Source organism: Camponotus vicinus, unplaced genomic scaffold (genome assembly GCF_025532165.1).
Source record: "Camponotus vicinus isolate PSW18456_S1 unplaced genomic scaffold, iyCamVici1.0 SCAF_1, whole genome shotgun sequence".
NCBI classification, from domain to species: domain Eukaryota; kingdom Metazoa; phylum Arthropoda; class Insecta; order Hymenoptera; family Formicidae; genus Camponotus; species Camponotus vicinus.
The window spans coordinates 12,137,151-12,158,512 of record NW_028141945.1 but is presented as its reverse complement, the minus strand read 5'-3'; the positions used below and the strand labels follow the sequence as shown (position 1 = coordinate 12,158,512).

Genomic DNA, 21,362 nt, shown 5'->3' with positions numbered 1-21,362 from the left:
GCAAATAAGCTGAATCTTATGACAATCATTGACAATTTAAAACAAAGATTTGTATCATAAATATTATTACATAAATTATAAATCAACTTCAGATAGTGTATTATACATATAAAGATCCTGTGATTAGCGCTATATGATGTGAAGTACCTAATTATTATTGTCACGTGTCCCCTATGAAATTCGATTTTATCTGAAATAAAATGTGTATCTAGAAAAATACTTTATATAATTATTAAATATATATATTACTAATAGAGAACTTTAATACATAAATACGACTTTTGCTACATATAAAGGAATTTGTAATCAATTATATAAAGTTTATATGTGTACTATAATATATTATATATTATATCTTATTTATATATATATTATATACATAAAATATAATATAAAATGATATAGAAAATAAATATTTACATATTATAATTTTTTAACATTTACAAGCTCGCGCAATGCAATAAAAATGTTGCATTATAACGAGTTTGTGTAATTTATATGTATCATAAATAAAATAATTTACAGAACTTTCAGTCGCTTTTTCCCTGTTTGTTTCTTCTTTTGTACCACTTGTTTGCAGCAAGCCTGAGCAATTCGTAATTCTCGTACATCCACGACATAAGTACAATCATAAACATCATAATTCCAACGAATAGATGCAATATTTTTTCAGCTGGGAAGAAATAAGCCTATAAGAAAACAAATTTATAAAAAAACAAATTTACAATCTAAATAACTATAAATAGAAAATTAAAACAGAGATACTTTACATGTGATAAATTAGTAATGAATGCCGCAATGAGTAGAGATGCCGAGAACAAGGGCTTCGGAACTAATCCGCGCAGAGGACGATATATTGTGTCCCGGTGTCTTTTATTGATGAACATCGCTGAATATATGATTCGTAGGCTCATATTTACGCAATTGCCAAAGATAAAACCGACCGGACCGAACCAAGTAGCGAACAGATACGATGCGCCCAGGAACGCGATAGACTCGTAGATCATGATGACATTACTCTTGTTTATAGTCGCGCTGTCAGCTGTCGCGTTAGTGTAACACTCCGTCACGCCGTTAATTCCCAACAATAATATAGCAAGACAGTGCGCTCTTAGCAGAAGAACGGGTAAAGGTAAGGTCAATTTCGAGCCACCATATAGCCAGAGTAATGTGCTCGAATAGGACTGACCGAATACTAGAACAATCAGACCAATAGATGTAACGGTTGAACACAAATGTGTCAACACATTCACACTCTCTTGTATCTCCGCCTGAAAATATAGTTTGTATATATTTATTATAAATATATATATATGTATTATTATCTTATAAAAATCATGACTCACTGGATTTTGATCGGATATTAACTTGTCCCTCTTTACTGTCTGTGTGAAGTAAAAATATCCGCTCTCCTCGATTGGACGGAAAATAAATCTAGCAGCTAACGATCCCAAATTATTCACAATCTCATAAGTACCCTTAAAAAAAAAAACAAAGTAAAAGTTAGTATCTGTGATAATGATATATTGCAATATATGTATATCAATTTTTCTAAACCTGTTCTGTGAATGTCAATACTGGTATTATAGTCATGATCAACCTCTCGCCTTCTGTCAGAATTTGCTTCAGTATTCCTTGCCTAAAGAAGCTCCATGTAAGAATAGTTAACTTTTTATCAAGATACGAGTCCTACGAAATAACTATTGTATTGTTCTTAAAGAATGATGATAACGCAATTACATGTTTACATACATTATTTTCCAATTGGCCAGGTAAAAAGTCCTTCACAGTGCGAAAGGGAAACTCTCTTACCACGAACTCATCACTACTGCCTCTCAAGGACATTCTTCGTTTCTGCATGCATTTATTCAATTTTGCAATGTGATAGTGAAAATATACATAGTGACTAGTTGTATAAAATATTGCTGCAACGAGCTGAGCTATACCAAATGCGAGTAACGCATTTTCTGGATAATACAATATTAGTGGAACGAAAGTCATAGTGCGAATAGCAATCATGATTGTGTCCAGAATTATCTAGAAAAGATAGACATCACTGAAATGCTCTTTGCATTAATTACACATGTTTTTTTTCTCTATCATCTTACTTTAAGCCTAACAAATAAAAATGCGTTTGCGACTAATTGAACAATTAAGGAAGACAGTTCTATGATGCATGACAGACCGACTGCCCATACTGCAAATGTATAATACGGTGGTAACGCTTCTGCGGTAGAGAGCAAGAACAACCAAATGTATCCAAATAGGAAAGACATGACGAAACATATGGGTACCCTAAAAAAACGTTAATTAATTTGTATAACTCTATTGAAAATAATTAATATACATATGGTGAACAAGAAACTAACGTCAGCCAGAGTAAATTTACAACTTGGGCCCAATTATGCTCTGCTGTATTAGTCAGACATGCCTTCATGAATGGTTCTCTTGATAAAAACAGTATCATAGATTCCAGTAACAATAATCTCACGTTAATGACACCTAAGACAGCTTGACCCACATGTCGAACGACAAACGCGTTCAAGAGAAATGTGACACAGCGACAGAATATCTGAAAGAAAAGTGTCTTAATTCAAAATTTTATTACATAATACAATATTGCCACATGACGAGAGGCAGCTTAGCTTCAATATTGATAATATCGAGAAAATTATTATGCATTAAAATGAGAAGAGGGAAAAGAAAGAAAATAGCACAAGTACAATAAAATCCTTGGAAAGGATCTGAAGGATTTCAATGTGTAATTTGGCTAATAAAATAATAACATTGCAAAAACTCTTCCAATACATCTTTCTCTGATGTACCTGAAATATAATGCTGAAGGAAGCATTCTCCAAGCTGCTCTTCAGGATATTCGGCCGCATTTTCAGGCTGATCTGACGGAAAGAGCATGAATATTTCGAGATTCCCGCCGGAGGACGAAACGTCAACGTAAGTAAGAGATGTCGGAGAAACCATAAGATCCAAAACTAGGCTCGTCGCTCATTTCTCCCCGATTTTATTTGCCGTATCGTCGTTCGCAGGAATTTTAGTGCGACTTCAAAAAAGAAAAAAAGGGGGGAGGCAACAACTATTTCAGCTCATGCGATAACATAATAATAGCTAGAATGCATCTCTAGTCGTTTGCGATCTCATGACTCTTGGTGCGAGAAGCGAATTAAAGAAAAATTGCTGTTTTTCCGTCAAACGTATAATAATTATTGGAGGAATTTACAAATATTAAGTAATATTTTTTAAAATTCTCCGTAGCATCCAATTGTCACGTCCAACGTTTCACGTTCGACGAATCACGTTCTTTGGAAAAACTGTCATCGTGTAACTTGACGAGTGTCGCGGATCACATCAGGGGGCCTATTACGGTTTTTGAAACGAAGTGAAAATAACAAAAGTGAGGAAATTTACTAGAGTATCTACAATTTCATTTGTCGAAATCTAGTAAATTTGTTCACTTTTGTAATTTTCACCTCGCTTCAAGAACCGTAATAGGCACCCAGGGGGCCTATTACGGTTTTTGGGTGAGTTTACTCACTTTTCACATTATCATTTCACGTGACTTTGGTCACTCAATTATGGAACGGTTGAGTGAAAATGTGAAGTAACTAGGCATTTCCGGTAATAATAATCTCACATTTTCATAAATCCACTTATGATCATAGAGTGTAAAAAAAGTGAGGTTAAAGTGCTAAAAGTTATTTATAATTAGAAAATAATAAAGAATAAAATGAATATTACTGAACACCAAAAAAAAATTTTATTAAATTATATGAAACAAAATGAAGATTTTGCAAGAGGCCGCTTACGCTATAATAGTAGCAATAAAAAAGTATTAGTAAGTATATATATTTTTTATCAATACACATTAAAATTATTAGTATAACAATATCTCAATATTTCATTTATAATAGAAAAATATATAATAATGTAGATAATAATAGGAAAATTAATTTGTTTACACACAGGATGATATGTGGGCTGCTATCAGTACATCCTTAAATGCTGTTGGAAATGGACCTCAGAAACAAGCTAAAGAATGGCAAAAGGTATTTATGAAAAAAATTATAATATTAAGTGACAAAAATAACAACATTTAATTACACTACTATGATTATTAAGAAATAATATATATTTTACATAAATGTAGACATGGAGAGACTGGAAGTCGAATGTTTTAAAGAAGTGTGCCCAAAATAAAAGTTATGCTGGTGGTACAGGTGGAGGACCACCAAAAGTATTTAAATTAACAGAATTGGAAGAAAATTTATTAGAAATCATAGGTCCAGAAGCTGCTGGTTTGACTGATATACCTGAAGGAGGAAATTTTAATAGAATTATACAGAGAGAGTCTGCACCTATTAACAATACAACCGTAAAAAGAGGATTCGCTCATAATATATATGGAGAATTATGTGAAACGCAAGAAGTTGGATTAAAAGAACATCTATCTAATTCTATGCTAATGAAAAGGGTATGTATAATATATACTGCATTTTATGATATTATTAATGATTAATAATATATTTTTAATATGATTAATAGAGATATGATGAATGTAAAATAAATAATATTTGTATCTTATAATTAAATTCAATAATATTTCCAGAAATTTACTTCTACATTGGCTACAAACAAAATGTACAAGATCGATGATTTGGTTAAAAATACGTCAACATCTACAAGTAGAATTTATGATCCAGATTTTTCAGCACAAGTAAGTAAAATCATTATATTTGTATTGGCAAATAAAATGTTCATGTGTTATTAATAGTAGAAAATTAAAAATTAACATTTACAGGAGACAGAACAAAATAATTGTTCTCAATATAATGTTGATTTTAATGACATTGAAGAAATAGATGATATTATTTTGGAAAAGAAAAATACAAGTCCCGAACTATGTAAGCATGTTATTCCTAAAGGAGTACCAGACAAAGGTATTGTTATTGATTACATTTGTAATTTTTTTTAATATCAACATAAATTAGAATTAAACAATATGATATTTTAATTTTTTTAAATTTTTAGCTATGAGTAATAAAGAAAATTCTAGTGCAGCTGTACAATTAATGCGTGAAAATACTGAAATTAAACAAGAAAGATTGAGAATCTCTAAAGAAAAATTACTTTTTGAAAAAGAAAAATTTGATTATTTAAAAAATTTTTATTTTGATTGTAAGAATATCTTAAGTAATGTTGATTATAATATTATGCGTTTAAGAGAAGAAGTTGAAAAAATGGCACCTTCATATCTTACATAACCATTATATGTCTTCTATTTATTTTTATTATGTTTCATTTTTCTTACACATTTTATTTTTTTTACGTTATTACGTTTCATTTTTCTTATATATTTTATTTTTTTGCGTTATTTTATTTTTATTTAACGTTAATATGATATATATATATATATATATATATAATACGTATAATAAATACATATTTAAGTGTGTTATGTTAAGGTAAAAAAATGAAACTATTATCTGATGATATATAAATAAGATATAGATTCTTTTACGTAAACAAATAGATTTATTTAAATAATAAAATACACAATGTACAAATACTTGAACAAAGTACAAAAGTTTTGTGTTAAGAAGTTTTGTGATAAATATGATAATAAATAATAAATACAAAAGTTACAAAGTACAAAAGTTTTGTGTTAAGAAGTTTTGTGATAAATATGATAATAAATAATAAATACAAAAGTTTAAAATTATAGTCTATCATTTTGAAAATATGTATTAATAATTCGTTCGCGAACCTCATGCCCACTTTCCATTGCATCTTGATTTATTCTTGGAAGTTCCTGATCTATTTCATCATAGTACAACTCCGGTTCTGGAAGTCTACACCGAACAGCAATGTTATGCAAAACACAAGCAGCATTGACTATCCGAGCTAAAAAATTAACATATTTAATGCAATATTTAAATATTACAATTCTTATAACTTTTATTTTTAAAACTAAGGGTAGAAACTTTGCGCGTGCACTGCCTTTATTTTATGAACTTAAAAATTGAAAAAAATAAATTATTTAACTCTATAAAGAAAATTTATACAAACACACACATACACATAATGTTTTTGTTATATCAATTATACCTGCAACTTCTGGTGTATAATGTAGAGCTCTCTCTTTTCTAAGACATCGCCACCTTCCCTTTAAAACTCCTATGCATCGTTCCACACAAGAACGAGCTCGGACATGACACTGCGTATATCTTGCTGATGGTGTACCTTCAGGTTCATTCAGCTTAGGTGTCATCAAATATGGCAACAACGGGTAAGCACTATCACCTACAAACGAAAAGACAGATAGTTTTTAACACCCTCTAAAGTATTATTACTGGAAGAAAAGAAAACACACTGTTAACTAAACATGCTGTTACCTAAAAGCCAAGCATTTCTTTGTCCTGGAACGTACATTTCTTGCAGATGATTAGATAACACAGATGCTCTCCAAACTCTGGCATCATGTGTTCTTCCACCGTGTGCAGCATTTACGGTTAAAATTTTACCCTCATAATCCGATACCTATAAATTTATTAAATATATTAAATTATTTATAAATATATTAAATTACTTTGTAAAATCAATCATATATAATATATCAAATATATATATATATATATATATATATATATATATATATATATATATGATATATATATATATATATATATATATTTTATATATATATATATATATATATATATATATCATATATATTATTACCTTTACATAATATTGTATACGTACAATAAGAACATTTAATGAATGGTATAATTTTCTATTTATATAGAGCTGCTCTCTCTCTGCATTTGGTGGAACAATTGCTATATGAGTTCCATCTATTGCTCCAATAATACCAGCAAATTGTGTACGGGCCCAGAAACTGCAACATAAAAATAAAATGTATTTCCTATACAATTAAAGTAATTACTTAAAAAAATAATAATTACATTTATTACGTTTCTTTAACATATTGAATTTCTGCATCTTCGATTGGAAATTGAATCCAGTCATCCATTAAAATATTCAATGCATTAACTATATTACGTAAAATTTTGCTAACTGTTGGTTGACTTACACACGATAAATAATCTTGACCAACTCGTTTCTGATATGAACCAGATGCTATAAAATTCAACGTAATTAGAACCTAAAAAATTATTATCATAATATAAATACCAGCAGAGCTATTCCTGTAACTTTTAATGCATGCGTTATGATATGCTGTCTTAGTAATTCATAGAATTCATAGATCGGTCTCACATTCTTATATAAAACCAGTCTATGAACTTTAGTCCAAGTTTCAACAAATAAAAATCATTAAAATACTTCATAATGTGTGACATTTTAACTTTAATACCTGTAATTCAATAGAAACTGCGTGGCGTCGTCTTGGATTTGGTAATAAGGGTCGTAAATCTTCAATCAGAATTTGCACAGCTTCCCTGGATAATCTTTAAAAAATTATAAAAAGTGTACCAAGTATTCATTTTATTCAATTGCATTTTTTATTTTTATTGTAAACTTTTAGAAAATATAACCTAATCTCCAAAAGTATCAAATCTCATTTACCTGTAAAGGCTGCGGAATTCGCTTTCCGGTATACTAAATGGGTCTGAGACATCTCGTAGTCTTCTTCGTATCCTCAGCATTGTATTGTCTCGATCTTGTGCAAATATCGCGATCATTAAATTATCCATTGCACATGAAAAATAATCGTTTTCTTTGTAATTGTCAATTACTGTGCTTGATTTCACTTTTTCACGTGAAATTTTGTGTCGAGCCAGCTCACGCGGACATTTTCGTATTTTCACGAGGTGAGACCAATCGTAATTGGGTGAGTTGTTCACTTTCGTCATTTTCACCCAATCCGAAAACCGTAATAGACCCCCAGATTAGAACCTTGACTATAGTACGTATACTTGGGAGCTTGATTTTACTATAAGATATGCAGTTCGTGTATACACTCAATCTTGCCAGCACAACTACTACTACTACTACTATTATTATTACTATTATTATTTCTATTATTATTATTACTATTATTATTATTATTACTATTATTATTATTACTATTATTATTTCTATTATTATATTATTACTATTATTATTATTACTATATTATTACCCAGCAAACACCAAGTAACATATTTATATAATTGTTAATTGCTTCCCACTCAACAATATAACTGTTACATGTTATGTAACAGTTACATAACATGTAACAGTTATATTGTTGAGTAGGAAATTATAACTAATAGTTATATAACTATTATTTGGTGTTTGCTGAGTATTATATTATTACTATTATTATTGCTATTATTATTACTATTATTATTACTATTATTATTGCTATTATTATTACTATTATTACTACTATTTTATTATTACTATTATTATTACTATTATTATTACTATTATTATTATTATTACTGTTAATTTTATTAGTCATTTTGGTTTAATTTAATTATCCAACTTTAGTCAATAGGAATTTTTTTATCATGCACTGAAATCAAATTATTCTGACTGAATTAAAATTATCCAAATTACGTCATTATGTTTAATATATATCATTTGAACTGCAAGAATCATTGCAAGATTCATTAAAATTACTTTTGAAAAAAAAAGTAGATTATATAGATTAAAACTATAAGACCTTAAGTTCATCTTCTCTCTCTCTCTTTTTTTTCAAAAAATTTTTTTAAAAAAATTATATCTAAAAAAATTAAAATATCAAATATGTTTTTTCTAATAAAAAAAAAAAAACAGGTTTTTCATTCTTAAAAACGCGCGCGCATCGCTAATCAAATTCGGACTGTGTTCCGATTTGCACCATCTGGGCTGCGTTCGGAAACATCACCCGGGTGTACCCGGGTATCATTTTATCCTTGTTTAACATTCGGTGAACAACAAGGATAAAATGATACCCGGGGGGCACTCGGGTGATGTTTCCGAACGCAGCCTTACACTGGATGTGGAAAATAAATATTGTGAGAAAATCTATAATATATGTGACGTGGACTATAGATTTCCAGTAGTGGCAGTCAGTTCGTATCGGAACTCGGAACATACCCTTTTTAGTATGGCATCGGCCAGCACGTTGCGATGTGGTCTCGCGGTACATCTGTCATGATCTGTCATGATTAATTCGCTGCCAGGCGCAACAAAATGTCATTCGTCGACTGCATTATCTGAAGAGGTATTTCCGAGGAAGCTGGCAAGATTCCCCTCGACGCGGCATGGCTCACTTGAATAATGTATTGAAAGCCGTGGAAACGTTAAACGCTCTACGAGACTCTGACGTCTCGTCAGATCCCGGGGCGAGGTATGTAAATAATAAGCGTCCCATGACAGGGAACTGTCAATGTTACTCGACAAGAATAAATTTCTGTATCTTTGAATGCGACAGGAAAGAGAAGACATCGTGTTGCACCATCATTGTTGAGGGGATATGCTCGCCAACTGTCAGACAGAATCCCAAGTTTCCACAAATTCTTGCCGCTACCATCGAAACATTGCTGGCTCTGTGCAATGACAGCGAGTCGAATGTCAGGATGGTCGCTGATGAATCTCTTAATAAAATTATAAGGGTACAATTGTATTTTTTTTTTCATAGCTAGAGATATCGAAATCAAAATGATCTATAGCGTATACGAATTCTTTCGCTTAGAATGTGTACTATCCATTTTATTTACCAGGCAATGGTTGACAGTAACATCGTTAAGATCCAGATAGAGCTTTACAATGAAATAAAGAGAAACGGACCTGCGCGTATATTAAGAGCTGCTCTTTGGAGATTCGGCTTGCTAAGTCACATGATACGCCCCTCGAGGGGCAAAGCTTATGTATCGAATCTGATACCGTGTATAGTAATCATTGTGCACAGATCTGAAGATATCGTGATTGAAACATTATCACAGTCGTTACCATTAATTTTCAAAGTGTTAGGACCTTTTATGACAGACAAGGATGTCAAGGTAAATGGCTTGATATTATTATAATTATGCTAAAATTATCATGAGTTTTAAAAATATTAAATCTATTTTAGAACTTGCTGAAAGCATTCTTTGAAAACATTTCCTCTCCTCAAGCAGCGTTTCGCAGAGCAGCGGCAAATATGATCTTGACAACGTGTATAAATTGTAGAAAGCCACAGTTCTTTCTAAATTATGTCTTAAATTATCTACTAGGTATGGTAAATACATATAAATCGTTATACAGGGTGGCCGATTTATCTGAAGACATTGAAATATCTCAAAAACTAAGCCCAGCAAACAAAAATGTTTCAGACAAAAGTTGTATGGTTTCGAGGGGGACATAAGATGGTACCATTGGTTTGACCTTGAAGAGTTATTTGAAGGTCACATGAAGGTCACCTTCAATTTCTTAAATGGAACCTACTATTTGTCATTGCATATTCTTGTAGCTTATCTCGAGAGCTTTCCAAAACATATAATTAAGTACCTTTTCGTTAAGTACTTTTTGAGTTATGAGGCTTGAAATAATTTCTTAATTTTACATAAACCGTAAAATATCTTGTAAAATATTCATTTTTCGATTATCTTACCTTAATACTTTTACGTACAAAATAATGAGAGGAATCAATTGGTGTAAAGAAAACACATAGTTGTTTTGAAGAAAAAATATGTAATTTGCAATTAACAATTCCATATTTTTTCTTAAAAACAACTATGTGTCTTCTTTACACCAATTGATTCCTCTCATTATTTTGTACATAAAAGTATTAAGGTAAGATAATCGAAAAATGAATATTTTACAAGATATTTTACGGTTTATGTAAAATTAAGAAATTATTTCAAGCCTCATAACTCAAAAAGTACTTAACGAAAAGGTACTTAATTATAGTGTTTTGGAAAGCTCTCGAGATAAGCTACAAGAATATGCAATGACAAATAGTAGGTTCCATTTAAGAAATTGAAGGTGACCTTCAAATAACTCTTCAAGGTCAAACCAATGGTACCATCTTATGTCCCCCTCGAAACCATACAACTTTTGTCTGAAACATTTTTGTTTGCTGGGCTTAGTTTTTGAGATATTTTAATGTCTTCAGATAAATCGGCCACCCTGTATATGTGCGCACAAAAACATTTATTTATTTAATTATTAATTTATCTCTTAATTATTTATTTATTAAATTATTTTATTCTCATCACAGATATAATGATGTCAACGAGAAACGCCGAAGATTACCCATCTACTATCATAGGCGGGTTTGGCTGTTTAAGGGTGATTTTACCATACATATGTAAACCTTTGGAGCCTCAAGATGTTGAAATACAACAGATAGATAATCTATTACACATTTATGAATTGTGTTTGCATTACACAAAATGGCACTCTGATCATAATGTCATAAATGCAGCTTTAGAGACACTGGCGCAACTTTTAAGAATGCCTCCAAAGCCATTGGTATCCGTTTTATTGTCCTCAGAAGGCATAACTCAAAGCAGGATAATAATGAATCAAAATGCGTGCGCTCCTTCACTGGGTCAAATGAGTATTTCTAGTGGGAGTATCGCTTACGGTGGAAATTCCGATTCCATCTTAAACTTGATACACGAACCTGATGTTCCAGAGATTACTCCAAATATAGAGAAATGGATTGCAGATACGGAAACGAGTTTGCCAGCCGCGTGTAATCCGCAAACGCAAAACGAATGTGCAGCCAGCGATGCGGCAGAGACGAAAGAGAAGATATCGGAAAGTTATTGCGGTCTGAAAATCGGGGCTATTAATAGTAAGAACAAGTAATATAAACGTAACTCGCATAATAATTTTACAAATACTAGCATTCCATGTTTTTTAGATGACGAAGTTGCGGAAGGAGGCAGCGATATCGAGAGCGAAATTGAAAAATCCGAGAGAACGCCGTATCCGAGCCTACAAAGTGAACGGTCGAAGGAGGAAGATTATTCCGAAGAGGCCACTCTGTCCTTTACCTCCCCAAAGAAATCTTCTTTGGACTTTGCATTATACGAAGTGGATATCGGAAGTTTTACAGACTCGGATATGCCTGTCAAATTCTGCTGCCGTTACCTGGTGTCGTCTTTCTTGCTGGCGGGGAAACCCGGACATTTAGTATCGGACAAGTTGTTTCGTGTCAGCGTCAAGTCTCTCGCTTTAACATGCGTGGGTTACATCTTGAAGCTTTACCCGCATTTGTTTACAATGACTGTGGCCAAAGAGTCAAGCTGCAATGAGACAAATCAATTGATTGCAGACATTTTGCTGTTTGCCAATCATTCAGATCCCCAGATCAGGGGCAACGTAACGATGATGATTGGAATCTTTTTGAAGTCTGTATTTGTTCAGTACGGCGGTTCCTTCCAGAATTTTGAAGCGGAATGTTCAATTCAGAAAGGACATAAAAGTGCATCATTGGAAGAATTGATAAAGTTACTTTTAAATGTGAGTTTATATATGATCTTCTTTGAGAAATTGAAACATCATTCTCTTGAATTGTTTAACTTGTAGGGTTTGAATGATGATTCTGCAACAACTTGTCGTCAAACACTGGATGCATTGAACCTCTGCTTGTCAGAGTTACTGGATTCCGTCAGCAATGAACATGCTCTTGCAATTCTGACTGTATTGCCAAAGCTTGTAAAAAATCCATACTTTTTGGTAAAAGTAAAATTAGTTGACTTGTTGAGTAAACTATCTTATATTACGATAGAACACATAACGGGGCAATCGTTATTCCAAGAGCACTTTATCGATGTTATAATAGCGTTATTAGGCGACCAAGACCAGAGGGTGAGACACGCCGCGTCGAATGCCATTGTTAAGTAAGACGTATTTACAAAGTTTTATCACATTTTATGAATCACATAAATTTAAATCGATACTACTTTATATTTTTTTTTTTTTTTTCAGGAGTATCCCTTGTTTATATTTCCGACATCCTCAAGAGGATACTGTTACGAGAAAAGCTACGCAATACACTCAGGAATTTTTAAACACTGTAACATCAAGTATCTCGGAACTGTCGTCTTATCAAGATAAACATAAGCCATTCGTGAATACGTCTGTCAAGCCCTTCGTATTTCTGAATCACTATAACGACGTAAATTACGACTCCAAGGTGGAATATTCTCTCTCTCGTATAGTTAATATTTTAACGGAGATATTGACGGTGCATTCCTCGAAATATCTCATTTACGGATGCTGCGAAACCCTCTTCCGCTTGAGCGAGACTTACTCGACCACGGTTTACGCGAGAGGATGGGATTGTATTCTAACAAAGACACTACCGAAGAGATCTAAGAAGAGTAGCGACCGATCAGACACGAGCGATGTCAGTTTTGCGAACGAGATGATCTCGTCTCCAGTGAGCAACGGTCTCTTATCATTGACACTGCCCTTGTTAACGTCATCGACTATTAGCTTGGATCTGTCCACCCATCGACATCTGATCCTTCTTGCCGGCAATCTGGCCTCCGGATTGGCCGTCTGCAATTTTAAATCGGGCAGCGATCCGACGAAACTGTGGAACATGTGCAAGGACAGGTACATGGAATTGCTATTAACGCACATCATGAGAGTTCTCAATATCTTCGTTCATGTCATCGATGACGTGCAACTGATACAGGCCAGTACCAAGCCCGTATTTTCATCTTTATCGTCCACGCAAACGTTGTCGCCCAAAAAGAAAACTGTATCTGAGCAAAAATCGAAGGAGAGGGGAGAGAAGATCACTTTGCGAATCGGGAAAGAGCATATGGGGACGTTCATTGGTGTACCTCATTACATGAGAATATACGACATTCTGAAGGCGGCGCATTCTAATTATTTAGTCACTCTTCAGCACGAAGCCAGCGAAATGTACGTTTCTCTGTTGAACGCGATGCTGGACGTTCTCTCTCAGATCCTCGAGATCGCATCTGTCAACGAAGCGGGTAAAATAGCGGAGGAGGTATTGTATTACCTGAAAACCACCGTCGTTTTGTCGCCAACGGCAACGGTTCAATGCGTCCAGCAGTTGTTGAAGTGTTTATTCGGTACAAACGTGTGCGCGCAATGGAGCGAGCTGGACGTGCAGAAGAGTATGGATCGATGTGGTACGCTGCGAGATGACATCGGAGGCTTTTACAATCAGTGTTTTCAGTATCCTGCCAGGCAAATGGCGAACACGATCAAATGCATCGGGAATAATTGCAGAGGTGAAAACGAGCCGGATACTGGGTAATTGTTATTTTGTTACTTTAACAATTGCACACAGACTGATACATTGTATCTTCATTTTCACAGGTGGATAGGATTGTTGCGCAGGAAAGGCGATCGGAAGTTTTCGTCAGTCTTTAAAACTTTAGCGCGATCCTCGGATCAAAAGACATCGGTGGCATCATTTATCCGGCTCTTCGAGCCGATGGTTATAAAGTCTTTGAAACAATACACTGTTACGAGTAACATCGCGTTGCAATGCCAAGTTCTAATGCTGCTGAGTCAACTGGTGCAACTCAAGGTCAACTACTGCCTGTTAGATTCTGACAAAATATTCATTGGATTCGTGTTGAAGCAGTTTGAATTTATCGAAGAGGGTCATGTACAGCAGACCGAGGATCTTCTGCCGAGGATATTCAATTTCTTGGTACATTTATCTTACGAGAAAAATCACTCGAAAGCGATAATAGGCATACCAAAGATAATTCAATTATGTGATGGTCTGATGGCAAGCGGACAGCCAGCCATCACGCATTGTATACCTGCGCTCGCACCGGTTATCGAAGATATATTCCTTATTCGCAACGGAAGCTCGAGCTTAATCGAGCAGCGGGAATTGGAAACAACGAGAGACGTGCTGATAGCCATGCTGCTACGTCTAGTGGAGTATCACGAGGTAGTCGAGCTTTTGGCGTTGTGTCTGGCCGAGTCCAGATTCAGCGGTGACGGAAACGGCGAGGAGAAATGGCGAAGATGGTCCAGACTGACTATGGACATTGTGCTTCCGATATTGGCGGCTGGGAAACTCAGGATAGAATCCGAAAGGGCGCACGTCGCGCTGGTGAAGCTATTTGCGGCTGTCTCGCCAACTGTTTTCCGACCTGTGGATCCTCTCCTGAAGATATTGTTCACTGTGTCGATATCCACAACAGCTTCTAGTCTGAAACTCAAGCGATGGTTGGGCATGATTAACGTCGTGCTGCTCTCGTTGATCTCCTGCGCGAAAGAGGAGGCTATGCTAGCACGTCTTTTGGATCTCAACGTGGGTGTAACAGACGTGTCGCATCTATTTTCACCACATCAATGCTCTGATTCCTCCTCCTCTTCCCACGAGTGTTCCACGGATCCTTTGAACGCCTTGAGTATCCAGTCGCGTCAAGTGCCACCCGAACATATATTAGCTAAATTTATATTCAAAGTAATCAATCTGATAAGCGCAAAGGTATTCAATCTGCTCGGATTGATAAACCACAAGTCCGCGGATCCTTTCGTCGGTTTCTCCGATTACACAGCGGACGACAATTACCTGGTGCATCAGTTCGCATTCTTCCTGCAATTGTGCATTCACATGTTCGAGTCTGGCAGCCATTGCAAAGTGGCGAATGCGACAATGCAAATGATTCAAGGACGCAACATATCCGACGAGGAGAAATTGCTCGTCGATGATTTAAACTGCTTGATGCTCGGCATCGGGAATGTCTGCCCGACAGTGACGTGCCAATGGGCCTATTTGATGATCCTGTTGGGGTACAACGAGATGTCCTTCTGGTCAAAGGTGCTGGGCACCAACGAGAGCGCCGATTATATCGTCGTGCATCCTCGGCCGAGCGAGAAAACGCGCGATTGCATTAACGGCGGTATAAACATCCAGATTGTCAGGAGAGGAGGAATCATATTATTCTGCGACTACATATGCGAGAATCTCAATGACGTGGAGCCATTGACGTGGCTGTTGGTCAATCATATAGAAGAAGCCGTAGATATTGCCGTCGAGTCTCCAGTGAGAGATCTGCTAACCACAGCCATACACAGGAACCCGGCAGCCAGCGGATTGTTAGTGCAAGCGATAGCAACCAAATGTACGGATCTATCGCGACCCAGTTTCATAAAGCGTCTGCTACAGTGCATCGAGGGCGCGCATCACTCGCAGAGCGGCGCGGTTATAATGACCCTGATACCGCGACTCTTATCCACCAAGTATCTTGCTTTGTCGAGAATAGCTGCGAAAATTGCCAGCCGCAGAGTGGAAATATTGTTGACTACAGGCGCGGAAGACGCGATTGATCAACTGTCGAAAGACGATCTCGTGAAGATTATGGACACCTTGCAGACCACTAAGTTGGCCAAGAAACATGGCGGCCTGGTCAGCCTGTTGAATAAGCTGGCCGTGCAATATTACGATCTATCACCGTTGGAGCTCGACCAGTGCAGACCGTTCAATCCGTCTACCGTGAAGAATATTCAGTTGGATCGAAATTGGTTTCTGTCGCAGGTGAGATTAAGATGCTGTCACGCCAGCGCCGGCAACAATCCTATGGAATTGGCGCAGTTACTCAAGGACTTGGATTTCGACGACTGTCTAAGCATCCTCTCTTGCAAGGAGTTTAATCTGAAAATTTTGAAACACTGCATAATGTTGGGTGCCAGACTCAGCGTCCAGAAATGTCAAGAGTTGGAATTCGGGCAGGCGCAATGCGAGAAGGATTTTCATTTTAACGCGAGTCCCCTGTACGTCGCTGCCAAGCAGTGTCTGCTGGAGCACATTCATTATATCTGCGAACTTGTGCCGAGGCCGCATCAGATCTACAATCCAGAACCGGAAGGAAATAGCAAGGAATTGAAGTACGCCGCTAGATTTTCCGAACTGTTGAGCGACACTCTGTATTGGGAGATCTTGTTCACGATAATTCCGACTGTCAAGATTTACATGAAAACGTTACCGAAACTGGCCAAGTACAACGTAGCAAAGATCGACGTGAGATTCGAAGAGGACATCGCCAAGTTTTCCATGTTGTGCCTTGAGCTGGCGCATTGGATGATCCACTCCGATGTACGGAACATTCGTAGACTGAGGCCACACGACATGGACCTCGCGCTGAGCTGCGCAGCCGAGATCCTGAGACATGCCGCTCCGAGTAAAATCTTCGGGGACAGCGCGCGTTACACCTGGGTCTGTTCCGCGGCAATCTCTTTGACGAGAGTCGTGGAGAGTGTATTGACGACAATGGAGCCTTTACCGGTTGTGGATTCGCAGGCCTTAGAACCGGCTCTTCGAGACGACGACACAAAGGATTACGCTCGAGCGTGCATCCAGATGGCATCGATAGTCGCTTGGCTCGAGAAGCGTCAGGTGGAAGGCTTCTCCACGAGGGACATCCCGCCGTATTTGTTTAACATAATAAAATCGCTCGTCGTTAGCGTGAGTCGGCAGCCGCTGGTGAACTCTTATATCTTGACACCTCCGTTGGTGTGGAAGCGCGGCTCGGGTCACACTGTCGGCTCAGGCCCCACCAAGTGCTACTTTCCACTATTGTCATCCGAATCCAATCTTCTACAAGAGGTGGATATTCTAGAGCAATTCATTTACCGAGTAAATTTACTGGGCTGGATCTCGAGGTCGCAGTTCGAAGAGATCTGGATGGCATTCTTGAGCGTCCTTAATTTTCCGCAGAATGAAAACACGTCCAAGGAGGACGTGGCAGCCTTGATCCAAGCGAGCGGCTTGGCGGTTCAGGCGATAACGAGACTGCTGTTGCAGACGTTGTTGCTGCCGTGTCCCGGCAATCCCGACGCTAGCGTTCTGATTCATCATCCGAGAGACCCGCAGCTCTCCGTTCACAAAGTCAGTTCTCAGAAACTGTACGCCATACAGGAGTTGCTCTTGTGGAAGTACGAGTACATGAATGACGCGGGAGGTAAGAATAGTCTGAGAATGGACCACATATTTCGCAGGGGAAACTTGGAGAGAACCGCAATAACATCCGACAGATTTACGTACAGCCAACTATCGGTCTCCTACTTGTGGTCCTTGTGCAATTTGTACGAGGACAAGTTGAACGCTTCCGTTCTCGACTTGAGGAACAGGAGAAACGATGCGCTGATGTCCGCGTCGCTCGATCTAGATTCGTGCCTGCGTTTCTTGATTGAGCATTACACCATCTGGATGTCGCCGCAGGCTAAAACACCAGTACAATTATTGACGGAGATCGTGAAATCCATTCTGGCGATCTCGGAACTCTTTTTAGAGAGATCGCAGTATCAATGGATGTTGGACGTGTGTCTGGAAGTCTCGAGGATACATCCGACAGAAAATGCGATTCTACATCAATATCTGGCTATTTCTACGTGTAAAGCTGCTGCCGTTTTAACGCCACTCGTGAGGATTTTATTCGAGAAATTTCTCTAACAAAGATATGAAGATTCTTTTTAACTAATATTATCTCTTCGTAGGATTTGGATACTTTGGATAAGGTGAGGCGCCTAGTGGATGTTAATTTAAAGTCCGGATTCTTAGCCTCCAGAGTTTCCGCACTTCACGGCTCTCTATACCTGCTACAAAGCGCGGTACTCACCAAATGCGAGGAAACGATGAACATCGTACATCCTCTAGCTATCGAATATATACAGAAGCACATTGACTCGCAAGATTCAAATAGGTAATTTCCAGATGAAATCTAATTTAATTTTGATCAGTAAGAAGATATCATTTATTTGACATAATCTTTTGTTTGTCTAAGTCATTATTGTGCTTCGTGTACAGCATTTCAAGTCAGAGCGAGGAACATCAGGGAATAATGTGGGCTCTGGTGTTCTTTCTACTGGAACACGCGGAGGATACCCCGCCAGACGCGGAAGCACCGGCTGTGTTGGAATTAGTCCTTTCTCTAGTCACGTCTCAGAATCTCTCTTACGGTTTACATCAAATGCTGCTGCAGGTACGTTACTTATGGCGCCTCAATGAACGTTTACACGACACATATATCTATATTCGCCTCGATAGGGTCTTGAGAGGCTCGTGGCAACGAAGAGCGTAGTTGGCAAAGTCGCTGAGCAGATTGTTAAGATTGCGATAGACCGGCTGAAGCAACCGAGTCCATTGCTGGCGCTACCGGCACTGCAACTTCTGCTAACATGCATGTACACGGAAGCGGCTGACCGATTGAATCGCCCCGGCGTCGAGGAACCGTTGCCGGATGTGGAGCCGGAGACACTGGTCCGATCCATAGAGCGTATATCCGCGATATTCGACAAGATCCGCAAAGGTTATCCCATGGAAGTAGAGGTGTTGTGCACGGTTCTGTCAAGCGTTCTTGGTGACTTTTTCCCGCCGTCGGAGATCCTGACGAAGGTCATAGGGGAATTTCTATCTCCACAGCAACCACATCCGAGATTACTCTCTGCCGTTGTCTTTAAAGTTCGTAAATCGCGATAAAAATCAAGTTATATGTACAGGATGTTTCACATAAAGTGTTACAAGGTGTTTTCTTCTCCTTGATACTGTACAAAAAATGTCTAAAAAAAGTTACAGGAGTAATTTATAGGATGTTAAGAGGGATAAAAGTTGATAATTTTAAATTTTAACTAAGGTCAATTTTCAATATTATGTGACCATGTGTGAATCTATAATTATTTTAATGGAACTATATTAATTATTTTATGCAAACCGATTCTTTGTAATTTCAGCATTAAAAGTTATAATAGTAAGATTTTCAAAAACTGCATAGTATTTTAATTTGACATAAACTATGAAATATCTTGGAAAATATTTTTTTTTCATTATCTTATCTGAATACTTTTATTCATTAAATAATAAGAGAAATCAATTGATGTAAACAAAACACATAATTGTTTTTAAGAAAAAATATGAATTTCCAGCAGCTCATTTCATCATGAAACATTTTTTTTGTACATCAAGTTTTGAAGAAAACACTGTAACATTTTGTGTGAAATACTCTATACGATTGAACAACGAAACAAATATAATTTCTCCGATCTAGGTTTGTGAGAAAGCATGTACCTGCACGGAAATGGAGCTCCTTCAAGACTGGGTGGTATTCAGTTTACCGAATTTCATTCAGAGCTTGCCAATGGCAATGTCGACTTGGTGTTTGTCCTGTTTCTTTATAAGCGCATCGACGAATCATTGGTTGAGAGCTTTGTATCCTTTTTCGATTAACATAACTATAATTTTTCACAAAATAGAGAAAGAAAGGAAAAGAAATTTTATACTTTCATAAAATTGTTGTAAAATAAGAATAACGTAATAACTCCTTAGCTATAATATGACAGATTTCCATACGTTCAATCGAGAATAGGAAAATACGAGTATGAAGATAAGAAAATGTTGTGTATAGCCGCTTCAGACTTTTACCATAAGGTATTATAAGATTAATAGTTTTTAATTAATTAATATTTTTAATATTAATTTTTTATTTTATTTTATTTTAATATATTTTTATTTTAATTATTATTTTTAATTATTTATTATAATTATTTTGAATTATTTATTTTAATTATTTATTATATTATTTTCAATTAATATTTTTCAATTCTTTAAGCATATTTACGCTTATCATTTATTTTACTTATCGCATCGATTGATTTCAGCTATCTAAGGAATCGCAAAAGAAGGCATTTGTCGAGACTTTCGAAGCAGCTGCTAAGGAACCTGGGACCCCGTTCAGTGATATTCTAGCATCTTTTTAATTGATATTGACCATAGTGTTGAGAGAAATATTCTACGATATTAAATTCATACTGTAAAAAATTAATGTATGCAATGACTTGTGCGGTGTATACGTGTATACGCACGCACGCACGTGTACATTTGTATGTATGATATGATATTTATTTTCCATTATGCCCCGTCGAAAGAGAAATATGCAACTTGTTTTAATAAACAGTATTTTTTAAGTAAATCTATCTCCAACAGTATTTTTTTAGGTAAATCTATACCAATTTTGTATGTGTGTAGGAGAATTTTAATTATTTATTTATATAGTATATTTTATAGTATAATTTTAATTATTTATTTATATAGTATATATATAACTATACATACTTTTGCCACTGAGTTTTCTCTAAATATTAAACTCATGATACAATAAGACTTATTATTAATAAAAATAAATATAATTATATTATTATTATATTATATATATATATATATATATATATATATATTTATATATTTATTTATATATAATAATATTAATAAATTTATATATATATATATATATATATATATATATTTATTTATTTATTTATATATAATAATATTAATACATAATTATATAATTATTTATAGAATAATATTATAAATAAATATATATACATATATATATACATTATTCTATAAATAATTATGT

At 35.7% G+C, this 21,362-nt stretch overlaps 3 protein-coding genes across 5 annotated transcripts; 2 read left to right on the top strand and 1 right to left on the bottom strand.

Annotated features, from left to right (window-relative positions):
- Window positions 1-320: 320 nt before the first annotated feature.
- On the bottom strand, window positions 321-3,389 carry LOC145975105 (man(5)GlcNAc(2)-PP-dolichol translocation protein RFT1). The gene is made up of 8 exons (XM_083105267.1): window positions 2,826-3,389; window positions 2,370-2,572; window positions 2,109-2,295; window positions 1,753-2,037; window positions 1,558-1,689; window positions 1,347-1,478; window positions 771-1,271; window positions 321-689 (listed from the first exon to the last, which is right to left on the bottom strand). Exons 1-8 carry the CDS (start codon window positions 2,883-2,885, stop codon window positions 531-533), a joined length of 1,659 nt encoding a protein of 552 aa, XP_082961393.1. The 5' UTR covers window positions 2,886-3,389; the 3' UTR covers window positions 321-530.
- Window positions 3,390-3,517: 128 nt separating this feature from the next.
- LOC145975212 (uncharacterized) lies at window positions 3,518-5,731 on the top strand. The gene is made up of 7 exons (XM_083105536.1): window positions 3,518-3,536; window positions 3,801-3,850; window positions 3,981-4,061; window positions 4,163-4,486; window positions 4,622-4,729; window positions 4,814-4,952; window positions 5,044-5,731. The coding sequence occupies exons 3-7, from the start codon at window positions 3,987-3,989 to the stop codon at window positions 5,274-5,276; spliced, it is 879 nt and encodes a 292-aa protein (XP_082961662.1). The 5' UTR covers window positions 3,518-3,536; window positions 3,801-3,850; window positions 3,981-3,986; the 3' UTR covers window positions 5,277-5,731.
- Window positions 5,732-8,840: 3,109 nt separating this feature from the next.
- On the top strand, window positions 8,841-20,912 carry Htt (huntingtin). Of its 3 annotated transcripts, XM_083105145.1 has the most exons (16): window positions 8,841-9,020; window positions 9,112-9,355; window positions 9,440-9,620; window positions 9,729-10,007; window positions 10,079-10,220; window positions 11,207-11,788; window positions 11,858-12,459; window positions 12,526-12,839; window positions 12,928-14,235; window positions 14,302-18,370; window positions 18,445-18,650; window positions 18,755-18,929; window positions 18,995-19,408; window positions 19,992-20,152; window positions 20,284-20,371; window positions 20,602-20,912. In XM_083105145.1, the coding sequence occupies exons 2-16, from the start codon at window positions 9,270-9,272 to the stop codon at window positions 20,698-20,700; spliced, it is 8,706 nt and encodes a 2,901-aa protein (XP_082961271.1). In that variant the 5' UTR covers window positions 8,841-9,020; window positions 9,112-9,269; the 3' UTR covers window positions 20,701-20,912. The 3 variants fall into 3 exon arrangements, with proteins under 3 accessions (XP_082961271.1, XP_082961265.1, XP_082961281.1); XM_083105139.1 differs by having other exon boundaries at window positions 8,841-9,355; XM_083105155.1 differs by lacking the exons at window positions 8,841-9,020; window positions 9,112-9,355; window positions 9,440-9,620; ... (1 more) ...; window positions 10,079-10,220; window positions 11,207-11,788 and having other exon boundaries at window positions 12,060-12,180; window positions 12,272-12,459.
- Window positions 20,913-21,362: the final 450 nt, after the last annotated feature.

What these genes read in the sequence shown, in the direction of transcription:
- LOC145975105 (XM_083105267.1), bottom strand. Translation starts at nt 2,885, where the DNA reads ATGCGGCCGAATATCCTGAAGAGCAGCTTGGAGAATGCTTCCTTCAGC. An exon ending in GTAAATTTACTCTGGCTGAC is followed by an intron (nt 2,296 to 2,369) that starts GTTAGTTTCTTG and finishes ACGTTTTTTTAG; the next exon opens with GGTACCCATATGTTTCGTCA. An exon ending in TAATATCCGATCAAAATCCA is followed by an intron (nt 1,272 to 1,346) that starts GTGAGTCATGAT and finishes CTATATTTTCAG; the next exon opens with GCGGAGATACAAGAGAGTGT.
- Htt (XM_083105145.1), top strand. Translation starts at nt 9,270, where the DNA reads ATGGCTCACTTGAATAATGTATTGAAAGCCGTGGAAACGTTAAACGCT. An exon ending in CTCTTAATAAAATTATAAGG is followed by an intron (nt 9,621 to 9,728) that starts GTACAATTGTAT and finishes TTTATTTACCAG; the next exon opens with GCAATGGTTGACAGTAACAT. An exon ending in GACTCGCAAGATTCAAATAG is followed by an intron (nt 18,651 to 18,754) that starts GTAATTTCCAGA and finishes CTTCGTGTACAG; the next exon opens with CATTTCAAGTCAGAGCGAGG.
- LOC145975212 (XM_083105536.1), top strand. Translation starts at nt 3,987, where the DNA reads ATGTGGGCTGCTATCAGTACATCCTTAAATGCTGTTGGAAATGGACCT. An exon ending in ATTCTATGCTAATGAAAAGG is followed by an intron (nt 4,487 to 4,621) that starts GTATGTATAATA and finishes TAATATTTCCAG; the next exon opens with AAATTTACTTCTACATTGGC. An exon ending in ATCCAGATTTTTCAGCACAA is followed by an intron (nt 4,730 to 4,813) that starts GTAAGTAAAATC and finishes TAACATTTACAG; the next exon opens with GAGACAGAACAAAATAATTG.